Genomic DNA, 20,597 nt, shown 5'->3' with positions numbered 1-20,597 from the left:
CGTAAATTAAGATTGTGTACTCATTTCTATTCCTCCGACTACAGCTCCATTGTGCCGAAACGAAGTAAATGCGTATGTCCATTTTACCGTAGAATCGTCATCTGCAATATAAAACGGGAGTTCTCACTGAAGATTTCGAATTTGCCCCCACCACCGACGGATGGGGTTGGGGGGGGGGGAGGGGGTAGCGAATCGTGTGTGGTATCGTTGCATGTCCCCCTCCGAGACAAACAAACTGCAATTATAACATTTTTGATCTGATGTGTAGTTTTCGACATATTTCAATGTCTCCATTTAAAACGCTGTGTAGAAATGCCTGTATAGAAGGCTGTGAGCGATCACATGGGGCAGCACGTGTTTACTGGTGGCACAGTGCGTTTGTTTTGAAACTTCCCCTTTAAACAATTATACATGACTGTGCTTAACCTGACGCACAATATTTTTAGCGCAACGCAATCTGACTTTCAATAATCTCTACAAGAGAATGGCCCTGACTAACATTAACCTGTACTTTTCACAAATCACTTACCTCACAAAAATCTTGGTTACTCCCACTACTGCAATACAGCGAGCGCCACTACTGCCAGCTAAATAAAAGATTCAAACTATGGAAGACACTAACTACTGATAGGGATAGTTAGCAAATGAAAGATATTAATAGAGAACAAACAATGTGTTTACCTTGATATCATCATATATATATATATATATATATATATATATATATATATATATATATATATATAGAGAGAGAGAGAGAGAGAGAGAGAGAGAGAGCAGTTCATGACAAATTTCAAAACTCCGCCATCTCTCTCCCCACATCCACCACTGCTGGTGGCTCACCTCCAACTGCGCAACGCTACGCGCTGTTCACAGCCAGCTGCCTAACACTACAATGGCGAGTATAACAACAATGCAAAGCAGCCACAGACTGCACACAGCACAGCCAGTGATTTTCATACAGAGGTGGCGTTACCAATAAAAAACCTAAACAGCCTACTTACATAGCCCCCATGCTCCCCACAAAAAATTTTACAAATTTTTTTGGGCACTGGCCAATACATATTTGTTAAAATTTTTCATAATCGTAATTACAATAACAAAGAAATCAAATGCACACACTTATTGATACAATGTTGGTCAAAAGCTAAAATTTTCTCACAGTCCATAAAGACAGTCCTGATCATTCATCAAATTGCAGTGTTTTTCTCAAAGTCTGAGCAGTAAAAGAAAATGCACACGGAAGTAGTGGATTTCCATGCAGTCTTGAAGAAGTAGCGTTGTCCTTCCAACGGAAAGACAGTGCTGACTCTTGACATGCTGACAGGTAATGGGCCACAACAGAGCAAACCCACAGCGGAGTCAGTTGAAGTTTTGAAGAGTATTGGTGGGTAGGTCATCACAGAGCAGACCCACTGTAGTCCTGGTAGAGATTACGGTATTGGTGGGCCACCAGAGGTGCAGACCCACTGCAGTCCTTGTAGAAATAATGGTACTGGTGAGTCAGCAAAGACGCAGACCCACTGTAGTCCTTGTAGAGATAATGGTACTGGTGAGTCAGCAAAGACGCAGACCCACTGTAGTCCTTGTAGAGATAATGGTACTGGTGGGCCACCAGAGGTGCAGACCCACTGCAGTCCTTGTAGAGATGGCCAGCAGCCATCTGTTGTGACTGTGCAGGTGCACAATCACCATTGAAGAGTCTTGCGGATAATATAGCAAGTCCATAACCACCACTTGTGCACTCACAAAGTTTTTGGAATTGTCCTTAGAACCAGCAATGCTGTTAACCAGTCCCTTGCTGAATTATTAACACACGTGCAAACACTAACAGTCCCTACTTCTCACATATTGTCCATATACAATGACCAACAGAAACGTGTGCAGTGAAATGTAACTTACAAGTTAATAATATGATGAACTGGTGACAATTACAATTTTATAACATGAGAATACAATTACAAAGGTACAAAATACATCATTAAAGAACATAACAATACAGAGAACATTTGTAATACAGGCTTTACAAAAGAATCGAAATAACATATACATCAGTGTCACAGGAATTATGACATAAGTACATACATGAAAGATCAGAATAACTTTTGGAATATCAACTTCACACATGAGCATTAAAACAAAACAGAATAAATAATGTCTAAGCATATGTACAAGGTAAATAACATATTATTAATGCTAATTATATTTGAGGATAACAGTATTCCTCATCATAGTGAATGTAGCTTAGTATTAGAAAAATTCTACAACGTAAGTCTTATCAGATAAACATATAAATACAGGAAAAACATAAATACACAAGGGAACACAAACACATAGTGGGATAACACAAGGAAAGGACAGGGTTTCTTTTACTGCAGTATTTTGCAAACAAAACTTTCTTTACTTCTCGGAGATCTCCCTTCGTTCCTCACTATTTCCAAAAAGTCCTATCTATACCTGTTTTCTGTATTCTAACCATATTTCTTTCAAAATAATTATGGCTCATTGTACAATACTCATTTTGGCCCAAATCTTTTTATATACCTTGTCAATGCATTTCTTTCCATTCATCACAACTAGTTTCTTATATAGTCTACCCCCTCTTAAGCTAACTTAAATCTACTGAGCTCAGATGCTAAACTAAGGGACGAGGCAATGCAGCAGCACATAAAACAATTAACGCAAACAGCAATGACAAAAAAGAGCAGATTTGCAAAGGAAGCAGCATTTTAGAAATTAGCGAAGCAATTGCAATATTACAACTAATGTAAGGCAATGTGCAGCAAACAAGAAAAATAAATCTGGCTTAGCAGAGTAACACAAATTAAAATTCAGTAGCACTATGCCTGGCAAACAGCATAACTTATACCTAAACATGACAAAGTTCAAGCAGAAAAAGTATTACACTAAAAATGGCCATGTCTAATACCTATGTCACATCTTAACACTAGAGTGATGCATCACGAGAACTTACACTAGCAGATAAGTTACCAAATCGTAAAGAAATTATTTATGCAATTCCTATGAAGGGAAATGTCTATTTATGTGCCCTCGTTTTCTTGGAAGTAGGTCATAAATTTCTTATTGACTCGATCTGTAGGCATAAAATAACTATATTAGTACATATATTAAATTTTATTTTAACCAATGCTGCAGTGCAGCTAGAAACTAGATATTAAACAAAATGAGTAAATATGTACAAAGGAAGGCATTAAACATCATTCATTAGCCATAGGGCATTTCATAAGGTAGTACAGAAAATCTCTCAACTCTCGTAGAAAGACGCTTGTCATAATCAGGTGTGCAGATATAAAAATGTTTCCAAGTTATTATTAGCGTGTCGTATTTACGATGCTTTCTACAAAGGAATGTCAATAGCGAGGATAATGGCCTCCCCTTTTTTTTTCTACCACCTAATGGCTTTTTCTCAAGGCGGCTGGCACACCTGGCCGCTCACAACGAATTACGTCACGGTCACTTACCTTTCATACCGAAATATTGACGAAAGCAGTTTTCGCTACAGTGACAGTCTCACATAAAAAAATTCACAGGTTGAGAATTTGGTTACAAATGTGTAGAAACAATATCTTATGAATATAACAGTGTCCAAAAAATTTTCGCCAGCATTGTGATACATTCACGCATTTACACACATTTCCTACCTCTTAAAATACGATTCTTGGTTTCCAACATCCTTTTTTACAAGTCAGAGTCCCTAATTCATTACTCCTTACCTTATTACACATATACAAATTCGTCGACGCTTCTTCAATATTTCCTGATAATAAATACGTAGCATAATCAAATAACTCATATAGCATCAGCTTACTGATCATAAACATACCGCAACAGCATAATACACAAAGTCATCGTAATAATAACATCATAACACCTCAGTCAATTCTCAAAATCGTCGTAGCTTCCTCCAATAATTTCAAAACCTAAAAAAAATTCTCTGCTCATGTCAGTAGTGTCATTTACCTCAAACGTACTTTAAAAATCATGCTCCCTTACCAAATACGTCATTCAAAGCTCTCATAGTATCACAATGGTTCCAGAAAAATATGAGCATTTCACAAAGTACAGACAAAATACAATTTCGTAAGTGTGAAGTTATCCAACGGTATAATTACGTAAACATCTGTCACTGAGGTAGTAAAAAAATGTTTGTTTCTTTGTTAAATAATCAGATAGCTGTGTAATTTATGTGTTAGAGAAATATGGTACCGATGTGTAAAGTTGTATAAGCAAATACCATATTAGCTAGGGCCCCTTGTGCTTGCCAAACACATGGTACACAAAGTAGGTGTGTACCCCCCTGAGGATAAATGAATAATACCCTCAGGTGTTACAGATTACAGCAATGGAATGAAATGTATCACGGAATACCTTTGTATCATTGTACTTCAAATATCTTTAAAAATAAATGTTTTAAGTACAAAATTAATCACTCAAATGCGTGCGCTAAACTGTGCGTCCTGTAAGATAATCTCTGTGGAAGTGTCGTAGTTATCGGCCTCCGAAAGCTAAGTTCTGCAGAAGTCAATGTACTTACCTCACGATACACAAAAATGAAATGCTTTGCGAATAGATATCTTAGTTATTACGCTTATTGTTGTGATGAAGAAAGTACTGTACTGTAACGTATTGTTGTGCCACGAAAACCCTGTCGCATTGTAGCTATACTACAAAAGTTACTACTAAAACCTGTTTTACTTTCCAGAAGATTTCAGAAAAACTGTGCAGATATAAAACAGATACACCGCAAAAGCAACATTGTAAATTGTCACTCATTAGTAGCGTCGTGATATAATCGTGTAGCTGTCAAAGAAACCAAATGCTAAGTCGTCTTTAATCCCACAGAAAGTACTTCAAAAAGGATGTATTTTCAAGCAAACCAAAATGTTGCATTAAAATCTCATTAGCAGTACTGGTAAATGTTCTTTACATAGTTTCTTTCTTGTCGGTCATGTGGTGGAGAGTTTCTTCTTGAATCGTACCTGCACTCTGAACTGTTGCGTCTGAACATGTTCTTTAATCCCACAGAAAGTACTTCAAAAAGGATGTATTTTCAAGCAAACCAAAATGTTGCATTAAAATCTCATTAGCAGTACTGGTAAATGTTCTAAGTATGTGAGCCTTATAGTCGTTACGTAATCGTGCAACTAACAAGCAAGAATGTACAAATACAACAACACTGTGTCGTCTATTCACAATAACAATGCATTCGTAATTTTTGTTGAAATAAGTTCTCTTGGTTCTTGACTGGATGTTTAACTTCAAACATTGTTGCATGTTAACAGTTTCTTAAGTCTGACAAAGCCTACTAGAAATGTGAAGTGAAAAGTTTTATGGCAAAGACAAAGTTAAAAAGCAGATTATCTCTCAATAAATGGTTTTACGTGTGAAATGTGGTGTAACCCTTTGCTCTTCCTAGTACGCAGAGTTTCAACTTGAAAAGCAATTGTCATGTGGTATACGTCGGTAAAGAATACTGGAATTTTTCTCAAGGTTAGCGTCTATGTTATTTTTCTCTGAGCCAGCCGGCGCACGCGGCTCCCTGCGGTGCGAGTCATTGTCTGTTCCCTTGTTGGCGCGCGTCGTTATTGGGATTAGGAGACCTAGCTTCTACAAATGCGCCTTGCCGAGATGGCCCAGCTCTGTTATAATCCCGCCAGTTCTGATGAAATTCAGGTCTGTCGTTATGTCGGTAGTTTACATAGTTTCTTTCTTGTCGGTCATGTGGTGGAGAGTTTCTTCTTGAATCGTACCCGCGCTCTGAACTGTTGCGTCTGAAGTTATTCTGTTCAAATGGTTCAAATGGCTCTGAGCACTATGGGACTCAACTGCTGAGGTCATTAGTCCCCTAGAACTTAGAACTAGTTAAACCTAACTAACCTAAGGACATCACAAACATCCATGCCCGAGGCAGGATTCGAACCTGCGACCGTAGCGGTCTTGCGGTTCCAGACTGCAGCGCCTTTAACCGCACGGCCACTTCGGCCGGCGAAGTTATTCTGTCTCCCTTGATAATAATAGTTCTGGTTACCATATTGTCTGTTTCTGTGATTGTCTCTGTCATATTTATTACTACGGAAATGCGAACTTTCTCTGTAACTATTACTCTGCGAGTGGTTGTCATACGGGTGGTGTCTGTTTTGATCACGATTTACGTTGCAAGAATAGCCTTGTCGTGTATTATTTCTGTCATCGCGGAATTGTGACAGATGTGACCTGTAATTGTTGTGTTCCTGTTCGCGCGTTCCGCGATTGTCAGTGTCAATTTCCAGTTCTTGTAACAGTCCCTGAAAAGCTTCAATGTCGTCTTTGCAACGTCCTGCTAAAATAATATGCCGTAAATGTTCAGGTAATTTGATTAAGCAAATTCGGATGAGTTCTGAGGGGCTGTATGGGTTTGAAAGATACTGATTCTTATGCAACATGTCTTCAAAATATTTCATAATACTGGAAAATTCAGATTGTTCGAAACGTTTCATCATTATGATGCTATGTTTTACTCGGTCTTGTGTGGCTTGAGACCAATACGCTGAGAGGAAGGCATGATAAAATTCTCCTTCACTGTGACAATCGTGAATGACCGATCGCATTCTTACAGCTGGTTCATTCTCCAAGTAGCCACACATAAATTCTAACCTGTGCTCCAATGACCAGTTGGGAGGAAAACAATGAGAGAATTGATGGAGCCACGCTTGTGGATGAATGTCGTTGGCAGAATTCTTAAATGTTTTGAATTTACGTGTAGTAATAAACAGCTTATAGTCAAAATCATCGTGTCGGCGAGTAGCATATCTGTCATTGTTACGTCGTGTCGGCGGTTCCATCTCAAAATTCGGTGCACCTTGCCAATTTCTTTCATAATTTCCGAAGTGTCCTGTGTTATTATCTTGTGGGTGTTCCATATTTCTAAATCCCTCTTCCCGTGTTGGGGCGCGAGTGTCCTCTGAAATACGTAATTCTTGTATTACCTGTGTCAGCTGATCTTGTACTTCCCGGATTTCTCTTTGGTGTTGCGTATTAATTTGATTCAGATTTTGTTTCAGTTTCCTAATTTGTTCGCACTCTTCTGTCTCATTAAAGACTACCGGTTTAGTGTCGTTCAGATTATCATCTACCTTCGTAGATAAGTTAGTGAACTGATCCGAAAGTTCGGCTACTTTCTCCGATAGTGAACACATTTCCTCAGTGTGTTTTTCTGAACCAAGTTTTAGAGTGTCCATTTGTGTTGAAATCGAATCTACTGTGTCCTTTAAGTTTTCTTGAGTTTTTCCAAGTTGCGTAACCGAATCAGTAGATGCAACTGAGTCAATTTTAGACGACAAGGTCTCATGATTTTCATGAACAATGGTTTGCAGTTCTATTATGGCTGCTTCGTGATTCTGCAATGCATTTTCATGCCGCGAAAAAATAGGTTGAAAATGCTCACAAATTTGTGTTTTTACGTCATTGCAGACTTTTTGACATTTCGATTCAATGTTATGTAACTCAGTAGTTAAATCTTCACGTGTTTTTTCAAGTGTGGTGTCTAACTTTTGAAGATTTTGTTCCATTGTGTCTAACTTTTGAAGATTTTGTCCCATTTGTTTCTGATTTTGTTCAAGTGTTGTGTCTAACTTTTGTAGCTTTTGTCCCATTTGTTGCATTAACTGTAATAACAATGCACTGGTGTCTGAAACATGTTCCTCAGTGCTTTTCGGCAGTGAATTTACACCGGCAACATTGACATTTTGACAAGCAGAAAATGTGTCTTGACTTATTTGAGAAAACGGTGAGGACCCAAAACCTGAATCTGCAGTATTTGCAAGATTGTGTCCTATCATTCCCGATTCCTGAGGCGAGCTGTTGCCGACCGATCGATCGATAATGCTTCCCTGCTCACTATTTGTTTCACTGTCTACGCCATTGTTTACCACCCGCTCCATTTCCCTATGCACAGTTACCAAATTACTACTTTGAATATTAGTTAATTCATTACACGGTGGCGCTAACACACTGCTTTCGTCTTCGCTGTCATTTCTCAATTTACTTTGGAGCCTAGTGTTACGTTTTTCACACGCCACCATTGTCACAGTATTTCACACGACAACACAGAAAAACACAATTTGAAGAGCAAAAATAAGAGAACACATTAACATAACACTGAAAATAATATCTAGTTAATTGCAGCTGCGAAATACTTGGTGCAAATCTACATGCATGCCACAACTGTTTTACTGTACAACAATGAAAGGCTGCAACTACAAAGGAGATTCTCTCTACAATTACGCGCTAGCAATAAACAAAATCTACACTAATTACACAAACTACAAGAAAAAATCAGAAGATTCCAGTGAGGTATCCTAGGCTAAGGGTCGACATATGAAACTTCCCCTTTAAACAATTATACATGACTGTGCTTAACCTGACGCACAATATTTTTAGCGCAACGCAATCTGACTTTCAATAATCTCTACAAGAGAATGGTCCTGACTAACATTAACCTGTACTTTTCACAAATCACTTACCTCACAAAAATCTTGGTTACTCCCACTACTGCAATACAGCGAGCGCCACTATTGCCAGCTAAATAAAAGATTCAAACTATGGAAGACACTAACTACTGATAGGGATAGTTAGCAAATGAAAGATATTAATAGAGAACAAACAATGTGTTTACCTTGATATCATCATATATATATATATATATATATATATAGAGCAGTTCATGACAAATTTCAAAACTCCGCCATCTCTCTCCCCACATCCACCACTGCTGGCGGCTCACCTCCAACTGCGCAACGCTACGCGCTGTTCACAGCCAGCTGCCTAACACTACAATGGCGAGTATAACAACAATGCAAAGCAGCCACAGACTGCACACAGCACAGCCAGTGATTTTCATACAGAGGTGGCGTTACCAATAAAAAACCTAAACAGCCTACTTACAGTTTCACGAAAATCAGATCGAATCAGCATCTTCTACGTTTCAAAAATAACTGACGTAACTTATTGTCTTTTCTTATACGTCGTAGAGATTGTTTTGATACATTACTGCACACCATAGTAATTTTGCTGGTTTGTACGTGATTTGTATATAGTGGGACATATAAGCGCCAGAATACTTCACAGAATATAGAAAATATTATTGTGTGTCACGTCAAAGTCATTTTCAAATGTTGTGTTGAAAACTTGTGTGCAGTATTTCACGTTTTTCGTTGACAAGAGAATAAATATGTTTCGTTACTTATTTTTTATACTTATTTCCATAATTGCTAATTTGATAAAATCATGCTAAAATTAAAAAAATAAACTCTGAAAATCCTAGGTTCATATGAAAAAACGGTGCGTCGGCTACATGCGACCCCTTTCATCAATTTTCAAAGTCGATCAGCTTAAAAAAATTTTATAGTGTAAGTGTATCATTCACCACAAGGGCAGAAAATTTTTGACCATGATTTATTTCGACCACCGAAATGTTCTAAAAACAGTCGCTGACATGTATTAAAGGAACCGTTTAACCAGTGGTGATTCATAAGAAACACGCACTCTTTACACATCGTCAGAATCAAACAACACTGGAAGAAGCAAGTCGCACAGAAAATCACGGACAGTAAACCACGATACACTGAAGCACGAGACCAACACACGGTTAATGAAACTTCACTGTTGCCATACTTCACAGATGTTGCCACATAGACCAGTTACGCGAGAACAGCCACCGTGGAATCAAAGACTCTGGCAGCAAATATTTCCGAACATGAAGTGCCTTGCTTAACTGTGTATACTGGCGGGGGGAGGTCACTTCCAGCACCTATTGTAATGTACCGGCCATGCGGTTCTAGGCGCTACAGTCTGGAACCGCGCGACCGCTACGGTCGCAGGTTCGAATCCTGCCTCGGGCATGGATGTGTGTGATGCCCTTAGGTTAGTTAGGTCTAAGTAGTTCTAAGTTCTAGGGGACTGATGACCAAAGAAGTTAAGTCCCATAGTGCTCAGAGCCATTTGAACCATTTTGTAATGTACCTTCATTTCTCGACCATGAAGGTTTATCATCTACAAATCCTCTTTTATCAAGATTTGTGCAAAACTTTTCTCGGAGCCCCTCATGAGTGGGGCACAACATCAGGAACAAAAATTCTGTTCAAATTCAAATGGCTCTGAGCAGTATGGGACTTAAATTATGAGGTCATCAGTCCCCTAGAACTTAGAACTACTTAAACCCAACTAACCATTCAAATGGCTCTGAGCACTATGGGACTTAACTTATGAGGTCATCAGTCCCCTAGAACTTAGAACTACTTAAACCCAACTAACCTAAAGACATCACACACATCCATGTCCGAGGCGGGATTCGAACCTGCGACCATATCGGTCGCGCAGTTCCAGACTGTAGCGCCTACAGTTTGTCAGTTCAGTATCTTCAACATCTCTGTGACTCTTTCCCATTGAGCAAACAAACCTATGATCATTGGTGCTGCCCTTCTCGAATTTCTGGAAATAAACAACACCATGACACATTCTAAAGCTCTTCTCTGAATCTTTTCCCTCTCTTTCACTGCGTTTTATGGCAGTGACAGATGATGTAAAAGTTACTTTCATCCTTAAGTTCTGCACACCAGCAGTTAAACATGTAGAATGTGAAATACTTACAAATGCTGAATATGTTGTGTAAGACTTTGTATACAACGGCAAGGAGAAGTGGTATACAGGGTAGTGCGGCAGTTGTCATAGGAAAGCTGGACAGGAGCTGAAATGATTAGCGAACAAGTTAACACAGTAAACAGAAAATATACTTAACTTTGTTTCTCTAAAGGTATGAAGACTCTTTACAAATAATGCAACAAGAAGTTCAGTCCAACTCTCAATGTCAACAAGGATGAGGCTTTCTGTACTAAAGCACGAAAGACAGTGTCCCAGCCATGGGGTGGCTGTCTGGCTGATGCAGGTCGTCCTGTATTGCGGCAGCAAGGGGCGCTCGCAGTCCAGAGCCACTGGAGGCGTGGCTCAGTGGGCGTGCACCATTGGGTCCATCGGATTCCGTGCGACCGCTATTGGCGTCTGACAGAAACTTGTAATTCCATTGGCAACTGTGACGCCCATGGGGTGGTATCGATACTTGATAGCACAGGGCAAAACGCAACCTCACGTCTAACAACAAAAACTGCAGAAAATGGCGGACACTGCTTATGACGGTCTGTAGCGCGCGTTTCTTCACGATGTAGAATGTGAAGACTAGACTGAAGTACCAACCAGAAAACATTGGGAGTTCCTAAGTACACTAGCCTCTATAACACTCTCCACTACATATTAATGCTACCTTTCACGGTAGATAATGAGTTTTACGAAAATGCCGATAGATCGAACTCTCTTGATGTAACTACTACCAACTGTCTGCTTCAACGGATGGAAGTTACTGGGTATGAGATCGGGGAGGTAAGTACCGGGAACACCTCCGCATCGATCTGCACTGGCACACAACGATTTACACCTTTTCCGTCCGCTGAAGAAGCACTTAAACCTTTTGTACCTGAATAACCCTTCTTGACGTGACCGGCGAGTGGTTTGGTTTCGTGTTACAGGCATCCTCATGGGCATCACCAACATGCTGACCGTGCTGCCTGGTTTCATATCGCCCATCATCGTGGGTCTGCTCACTTACCAGAACGTAAGTCACGTATTTTGCAGAATGCTACTTTCCCATTTCTTAATCGATATGTGCTTATGCTATGTTGCCCTGTCGGAGAAATGTTATGAAAGAATGCACAGCTTGGCATGAAAATTTCTTAATTATCAGAAACACGCCCGCACAAAAATGACTGAAGCTGTCTTTCATTCAAAGGTTGGTCTGAATACCACGGTACTTTATAACGAACTGTTTTACTTTAAACAGGAGGTCCTTACATCCCTCCTGTTTGACGAACGGTTCACTTAGTCGCTAACAGACATACAGTTTTAACGTGGAATCTGTTTAAGAATGCCACGCCAACGTGGATAATAGGCACATCAGAAAACAGCTACGTAAACAAAGAGAGCTGCATGACAGATTCAACAAAAACTTAGCGGACAAAGCTGAACGAAACGAAAATCAGCGCAACGAGAGCAATGAGAAAAGCGTTCAGTGACTTTGAAAGTAGAATTTTGTCAACCGACCTGATTAAAAACCGTAAGAGATTTCGGTCTTACGTAAAGCCAGTAAGCGGTTCGAAATTCTCTACTCAGTAACTCATTGTCAGGAATCATACTGGCACCAAAACGGAAGATAACAGAGATAAGGCCAAAATACTAAATTCGGTCTCCCGAAATTGTTTCACAGCAGAAGATACGGTCCTTCCCTCCCATCATCGTACGAACATCGAAATGGCAGAACTTAAGGTAACTGATCGTGAAATGGAAAAAAAAACTAGAATCGCCTAGTAGTGGAAAGGCATCAGGACCAGATGAGATACCTATAAGACTCTACATGATTATACGAAAAAACTTGCTCCCTTTCTAGCAGGAGTTTATCGGCGATTGCTGGAGCAACGAAGGTACTGGAAAAAAGCGCAAGTCATTTCCATTTTCTAGAAGGGTCGTAACACGGACGCATATAATTATAGGCCCATATCGTTAACATCAGTATGTCGTAAAATTACGGAACATGTTTTACGCTCAAGAATTATGATTTTTTGAAGGACGAAAATGTCCTCTATAAAAACCAGAATGTATTCCCCAAACAGGGAGCGGAACTCGGCTTGCTCTGTTACTCCATGAAATTTATAGTGATGTAGACGTCGATGCTCAAGTTGATGCCGTGTTCCTTGTCTTCAGGAAAGCGTTTGACTCTGTTCCGCACTGTCCTTTAGTGAAAAAAATACGAGCTTAACGAGTATCGGACGTGATTTGTTACTGGGTCTTCCTTGCAGATGGAATTCAACACGTAGCTCTTAACTGAACAAAATCGACAAGTGGCAAGGTAATTTCAGGAGTACCCCAAGGAAGTGTTGTAGGACCGTTAATGTTTACAATGTATGTAGCTGTTCTAGTAAAAAGCATCGAAAACTCTTTAAGACTGTTCGCAGATGATGCGGCTGTCTACCAGAAAGTAGCAACGCCAGAAGTCAGATTGCAGCATGTCCTTCAGAGGATTGATGAATGGTGCAGGCTCTGGTAGCAGACCCTAAACGTAAATAAATGTAATATATTGCGCGTACATTGGAAAAGAAATCCACTACTGTACAATTAAACTATTGAGGACAAGTTGCTGGAAACAATATCTACCGTAGAATATGTACGAGTAAGTACGAGTAACTATCCAGACTTCCCCCATGAACCATGGACCTTGCCGTTGGTGGGGAGGCTTGCGTGCCTCAGCGATACAGATGGCCGTACCGTAGGTGCAACCACAACGGAGGGGTATCTGTTGAGAGGCCAGACAAACATGTGGTTCCTGAAGAGGGGCAGCAGCCTTTTCAGTAGTTGCAAGGGCAACAGTCTGGATGATTGACTGATCTGGCCTTGTAACATTAACCAAAACGGCCTTGCTGTGCTGGTACTGCGAACGGCTGAAAGCAAGGGGAAACTACAGCCGTAATTTTTCCCGAGGACATGCAGCTTTACTGTATGATTAAATGATGATGGCGTCCTCTTGGGTAAAATATTCCGGAGGTAAAATAGTCCCCCATTCGGATCTCCGGGCGGGGACTACTCAAGAGGACGTCGTTATCAGGAGAAAGAAAACTGGCGTTCTACGGATCGGAGCGTGGAATGTCAGATCCCTTAATCGGGCAGGTAGGTTAGAAAATTTAAAAAGGGAAATGGATAGGTTAAAGTTAGATATAGTGGGAATTAGTGAAGTTCGGTGGCAGGAGGAACAAGACTTTTGGTCAGGTGATTACAGGGTTATAAATACAAAATCAAATAGGGGTATTGCAGGAGTAGGTTTAATAATGAATAAAAAAATAGGGTGCGGGTTAGCTACTACAAACAGCATAGTGAACGCATTATTGTGGCCAAGATAGACACAAAGCCCATGCCTACTACAGTAGTACAAGTTTATATGCCAACTAGCTCTGCAGATGATGAAGAAATTGATGAAATGTATGACGAGATAAAAGAAATTATTCAGGTAGTGAAGGGAGACGAAAATTTAATAGTCATGGGTGATTGGAATTCGTCAGTAGGAAAAGGGAGAGAAGGAAACATAGTAGGTGAATATGGATTGGGGGGAAGAAATGAAAGAGGAAGCCGCCTTGTAGAATTTTGCACAGAGCATAACTTAATCATAGCTAACACTTGGTTCAAGAATCATAAAAGAAGGTTGTATACATGGAAGAATCCTGGAGATACTAATAGGTATCAGATAGATTATATAATGGTAAGACAGAGATTTAGGAACCAGGTTTTAAATTGTAAGACATTTCCAGGGGCAGATGTGGATTCTGACCACAATCTGTTGGTTATGAACTGCAGATTGAAACTGAAGAAACTACAAAAAGGTGGGAATTTAAGGAGATGGGACCTGGATAAACTGAAAGAACCAGAGGTTGTAGAGAGTTTCAGGGAGAGCATAAGGGAACAATTGACAGGAATGGGGGAAAGAAATACAGTAGAAGAAGAATGGGTAGCTCTGAGGGATGAAGTAGTGAAGGCAGCAGAGGATCAAGTAGCTAAAACGACGAGGGCTAGTAGAAATCCTTGGGTAACAGAAGAAATATTGAATTTAATTGATGAAAGGAGAAAATATAAAAATGCAGTAAATGAAGCACGTAAAAAGGAATACAAACGTCTCAAAAATGAGAATGACAGGAAGTGCAAAATGGCCAAGCAGGGATGGCTGGAGGACAAATCTAAGCGTAGAAACATATGTCACTAGGGGTAAGATAGATACTACCTACAGGAAAATTAAAGAGACCTTTGGAGACAAGAGAACCACCTGTATGAATATCAAGAGCCCAGATGGAAAAACAGTCCTAAACAAGGAAGGGGAAGCAAAAAGGTGGAAGGATTATATAGAGGATCTATACAAGAGCGATGTACTTGAGGGCAATATTATGGAAATGGAAGAGGACTTAGATGAATATGAAATGGGGGATATGAGACTCCCTGAAGAATTTGACAGAGCACCGAAAGACCTCAGACGAAACAAGGCCCCAGGAGTAGACAACATTCCATTAGAACTACTGATGGCCTTGGGAGAGCCAGTCATGACAAAACTCTACCATCTGGTGAGCAAGATGTATGAGACAGGCGAAATACCCTCAGACTTCAAGAAGAATATAACAATTCCAATACCAAAGAAAGCAGGTGTTGACAGATGTGAAAATTACCGAACTATCAGTTTAATAAGTCACAGCTGCAAAATACTAACGCGAATTCTTTACAGACGAATGGAAAAACTGGTAGAAGCGGACCTCGGGGAAGACCAGTTTGGATTCCGTAGAAATGTTGGAACACGTGAGGCAATACTAACCTTACGACTTATCTTAGAAGAAAGATTAAGAAAAGGCAAACCTACGTTTCTAGCATTTGTAGACTTAGAGAAAGCTTTTGACAACGTTAACTGGAATACTCTCTTTCAAATTCTAAAGGTGGCAGGGGTAAAATACAGGGAGCGAAAGGCTATTTACAATTTGTACAGAAACCAGATGGCAGTTATAAGAGTCGAGGGGCATGAAAGGGAAGCAGTGGTTGGGAAAGGAGTGAGACAGGGTTGTAGCCTCTCCCCGATGTTATTCAATCTGTATATTGAGCAAGCAGTAAAGGAAACAAAAGAAAAATTCGGAGTAGGTATTAAAATTCATGGAGAAGAAGTAAAAAGTTTGAGGTTCGCCGATGACATTGTAATTCTGTCAGAGACAGCAAAGGACTTGGAAGAGCAGTTGAACGGAATGGACAGTGTCTTGAAAGGAGGATATAAGATGAACATCAACAAAAGCAAAACGAGGATAATGGAATGTAGTCAAATTAAATCGGGTGATGCTGAGGGGATTAGATTAGGAAACGAGACACTTAAAGTAGTAAAGGAGTTTTGCTATTTAGGGAGCAAAATAACTGATGATGGTCGAAGTAGAGAGGATATAAAATGTAGACTGGCAATGGCAAGGAAATCGTTTCTGAAGAAGAGAAATTTGTTAACATCGAGTATAGATTTAAGTGTCAGGAAGTCGTTTCTGAAAGTATTTGTATGGAGTGTAGCCATGTATGGAAGTGAAATATGGACGATAAACAGTTTGGACAAGAAGAGAATAGAAGCTTTCGAAATGTGGTGCTACAGAAGAATGCTGAAGATACGGTGGGTAGATCACGTAACTAATGAGGAGGTATTGAATAGGATTGGGGAGAAGAGAAGTTTGTGGCACAACTTGACTAGAAGAAGGGATCGGTTGGTAGGACATGTTTTGAGGCATCAAGGGATCACAAATTTAGCATTGGAGGGCAGCGTGGAGGGTAAAAATCGTAGAGGGAGACCAAGAGATGAATACACTAAGCAGATTCAGAAGGATGTAGGTTGCAGTAAGTACTGGGAGATGAAGAAGCTTGCACAGGATAGAGTAGCATGGAGAGCTGCATCAAACCAGTCTCAGGACTGAAGACCACAACAACAACAACAACAACAACAACAACAACTATCCAGAGCGATCTCAAGTGGAATGACCACATAAAACAAATAGCAGGAAAAGCAAGTGCCAGACTGAGATTCATATGAAGATTCTTAAGGAAATGTGGCTTACAGGGCGTTTGTTTGACCGATTCTTGAGAGCTATTCATTACAGGTAGGACTGATAGAAGAGACAGAATATCCAACGAAGAACGGCGCGTTTATGCTCAACAAACTCCAGTGGTAGATGTTACAAGAGAGGCGTTATGCATCACGAAGAGGTTTACAATTGAAATTTCGAGTGACCTCTCTCCTAGAAGAATCGGACAACATATTATTTCCTCCCACGTACGTCTCGTGAAACGACAACGAGAAAACAGAAGAAATTTGAGCTAATGTAAGAGGCTTACCAACAACCATTTTTCCCACGCGCCAGTCGCGAGAGGAACAAGTAATGCGAGATCAGCTAGTGGTACCAAAAGTGACCTTCACGACGTACCGTTAGGTGGTTTGCGGAGTGTGATGTAAATCTACATGTAGTTGCCAGTAAATAATCCTAGACCTACTGGGAATGGAAATCTTGTTTTTTTATTTTGCTGGCAGACATCTGAACTCTGTCCACACGACTTAGAACGAAAATGCTCTGAAAAAGCCTGCATAGAGTACAAAGAAAATACGTTTTCCCATTTTCTAGAATATTATCTATAGTTACTGTTGGACGAACTTCTTATTTTCTTTCTTTCCACTTCTTGTGAAGCAGACCACATTTTCTTTGTAAATTTGCGACTTTATTGATTGTAGCAAGACTGTGGACCAGAGTATGCTTGTGCACAGTTTGTCATAATGTTCCTAAGAATAGGATAAATAGTGAGGTTTTCTGCGTGCATTGCGTAACGAGTTAGTGCTACATCTACATCTACAACTACGTACATACTGCGCAAGCGACCGTACGGTGCATAGCAGAGGGTACCTTATAACACTACTAGTCATTTCCTTTCCTGTTCCACTCGCAACTCGTCATAATAGAACCAGAATTCACACTGGACTTAATGAAGTATGACCTTATAATATTTTAATTTTGTCTCAAGGACAGTTTTGTCGTTGCGCTTGACGCAACCGCCACTGACATTGTGTGACTTTCACGAAATTCATCTTTCTCTTTAGAATAATTTTCTATTTAAGATATTTTGTGCAGGGTGTTTCAAAAACCAGGGGGGTTAAAATAATCCCGGAAATACTTCATTTATAAGTAGGCTGTTATAGAAGGAACATTTTATGTCGTTTTATCGACGAAAATCAAACTGCTAATGAATTCTTCCAGATCTACATAGAGTGCACGAATGTAACATAATCATGTTGTTCATACATTATGAGATCCCAAAGCCTTTTTGTCACATGGTGCGTGATGCGCTGGGCAATGAGTAGCATGGTAAATAAATTTGTATGAGAGAAACGAATCCATGACCTATACGTTCACCCGCGTCACTTGACTTGCATTGTTAAAGGAATTAATAACTGCAAACATCATTGCACAGGCGTATGTACTTTAGTAACGTGTCACGGAACTTGCAAATGCTGCATGAACATGGTCAGGGTTGCACAGGGTGATGGGTCGATCGCCGGATCCTCCACCTGCAGTCCTACACGTATCAGAAAATAACTGAATGAACACGAATTTATATTTACAAAAAGACTTGTGGTCACCTATTGATCTGAACCTACATCGCGATGCAGTAGTACGTGGATCTGGAAATGATATGAAATAGTGTCAGGTGCCTACCACTAGGTCTAGTGAAAAGTTATTCGAGAAAACACTAGTTTAGCCACATGGTCCTTTACCCAGCGGCTACAGCAGCTATGCTTTTTTTTTATTTCTTATGTGCTGCTTAGTGCGTAAGCGCATCCTGTTAAAACATCAAAAAGATTTGTGTCCTTGTTTTCTGTCCACAGCAAACACCGGACGCGTGGCGCATCGTGTTCCTAATCACGGCAGCCATGCTGGTTGTGCCGGGCATAGTGTACACCTTCTGCGCCTCCTCAGAGCTCCAGCCGTGGAACACGCCCACATCCGCCGACCCCCACCAGATGGAAGCGATGCCCGAGAAGGTGCCTCTTAAGTCTGACGTCGACGAGGACGGCAGCCCGACGACCAAGCTGTACTTCCAGGACGATGGCAACCTGCTTACCAAACAAGACTTCCAGAAAGATGGTAACCTTCTGACCAAACAGGACTTGCATGAAGATGGTAGCGTGCCGACAGAAACAGACATTAGCACGCTGTCCAAATCAGACGTCCAGGAAGACGGCAGCGTGTTGACCAAACCCGATGGCAACCAAACAAACCAAGATGCCAACAAGTCCAGAGACACGATAACCAAACCACAAAAAGAGACGATTGCAAGCTTTCCAATCGTACCAGATGTTGGAAGGGACGAAGGAGTGCCAAACAAACCAGATGTTAAGAAAGATGAAGATGTGCCAAACAAAACAGACGTGGAGGAGGTCGATGTACCAGCGAAACCAAATGTTGAGGAGGATACAATTATGTCAATCGACCAAGAACCCGAGATAGAGGGAAGTGAGCCAACGACAGCTGATATCAAGGAAGATGGCAGCGTACCGACCAAGTCAGACATCAAAGGGAACGGCAGTGATACCCAGCGGAAGACAGACATCGAAATGGGGGACGCCAGGAACCCCGATGAAAATGTCAAGGCTGACCAGCATAGTGCAAATGCAGCCGCACAATCAGACTCATGAAGGTGTTAACGACTCATTGTTGAACGAAGAGACATTCTGCCATTCTTTCAACGATTCTACAACCCTAACAGTGTACTCCAATCCTTTTCTCGGTCACTGGTTGCGACGCACTCCACACGTCGCTGACAACGAGCTGTGATAAATGTCGACTATCTGTGAAACCGCAGTGTAACTAGAGACCTGTAAATATTGTGTTGTCATCCTAGTTCCTGTTTTAGATTTGTATGTTTTGTCGTTCAAGCATAATTAATAAATATTTTTCCTAGAGTGTCTATTAATATACGTATATATTTTATCTCAAAGTCTCTTGGCGAGAAACAGTGGATAATTTAAAATATCTTGCAGCGTCCAGATAGTGCAAGATTCTCGATTTGACGCGATTCGGTGGCATGCTTGTCGATATCGCTGTTTTCTTAGTGGAACAGCTTTTTATAAGGCCACACGAGTCTGGATGAATTTCGTCGCAAATCGTCCCACTGCAGAGAAGCTGGAGGCGTTTTCTGAGGCAGCATTTTACAGCCCAGCACACTGGCAACGCCATCCTCCACCCAAGGAGGTGGACATGCAGCGGGTGGTATGCTACGCAAAAGGAATTAAGAAAGTATTGAGTACCTGAAACAGAAAGCCAGTTTACACCGGGCAGCAACTTTGTAATGGTCACTGCTGATTTTTAGCACAATTTAAATGAGTGCTCCACCTCAGCAACAATCTAAACCAATAATACATAGTATCAAAAAGCCCAGAAAACTATAAAACTTGCCTTTTGCATAACAGTTGCCATTGTCACCTGCAGGCTGCACTGCATGCGTATATATATATATATATATATATATATATATATATATATATATATATATATATATATATATATGTGTGTGTGTGTGTGCGTGCTTAAACTCATTATGATGGACGATTCTTCAGGAACTTTCTCACCAAGGTACAAAGTCGCACAACATCGTATAGTAACAGTTATTAAAAAAAAGTTGTAGAAGTAATCGGTACTGGAGAAGAGCTCTATTTTCGGGAGGCTTTACTTTTAGTATGAACCTTCTCGTAAAATTACAACTCGAACATGATATGGGTTTCAGAATCTTTCAAAAATGTGCCTTGCTGATTTCAGAATCCTTCTGCATATGATAGAGAAAAAAATTCGAAAGCTCCACTGTATATTGGGAAACCTTTCCAAACTTGTCAGGCTGTGTGTCACACACTGTTTCATTACCAGTCGTGAATCTTTCACAAATCTGTTGTATATACTTAGAAT

General features: G+C 40.4%; 1 protein-coding gene across 3 annotated transcripts in view; it reads left to right on the top strand.

Annotated features, from left to right (window-relative positions):
- LOC126236785 (uncharacterized) overlaps window positions 1-19,611 on the top strand; it is a 192,471-nt gene extending 172,860 nt beyond the window's left edge. For all 3 annotated transcript variants that reach the window (XM_049946368.1, XM_049946367.1, XM_049946366.1), the window contains exons 10-11: window positions 11,577-11,662; window positions 18,524-19,611. In XM_049946368.1, the coding sequence (XP_049802325.1) occupies window positions 11,577-11,662; window positions 18,524-19,333 (896 nt within the window). In that variant the 3' untranslated portion in view covers window positions 19,334-19,611. The remainder of the gene's footprint in view (window positions 1-11,576; window positions 11,663-18,523) is intronic.
- Window positions 19,612-20,597: the final 986 nt, after the last annotated feature.

This window comes from Schistocerca nitens, chromosome 2 (genome assembly GCF_023898315.1).
Source record: "Schistocerca nitens isolate TAMUIC-IGC-003100 chromosome 2, iqSchNite1.1, whole genome shotgun sequence".
NCBI lineage: Eukaryota > Metazoa > Arthropoda > Insecta > Orthoptera > Acrididae > Schistocerca > Schistocerca nitens.
Note: the sequence above shows the minus strand (reverse complement) of the source record. Positions and strands in the feature narration are given on the sequence as shown.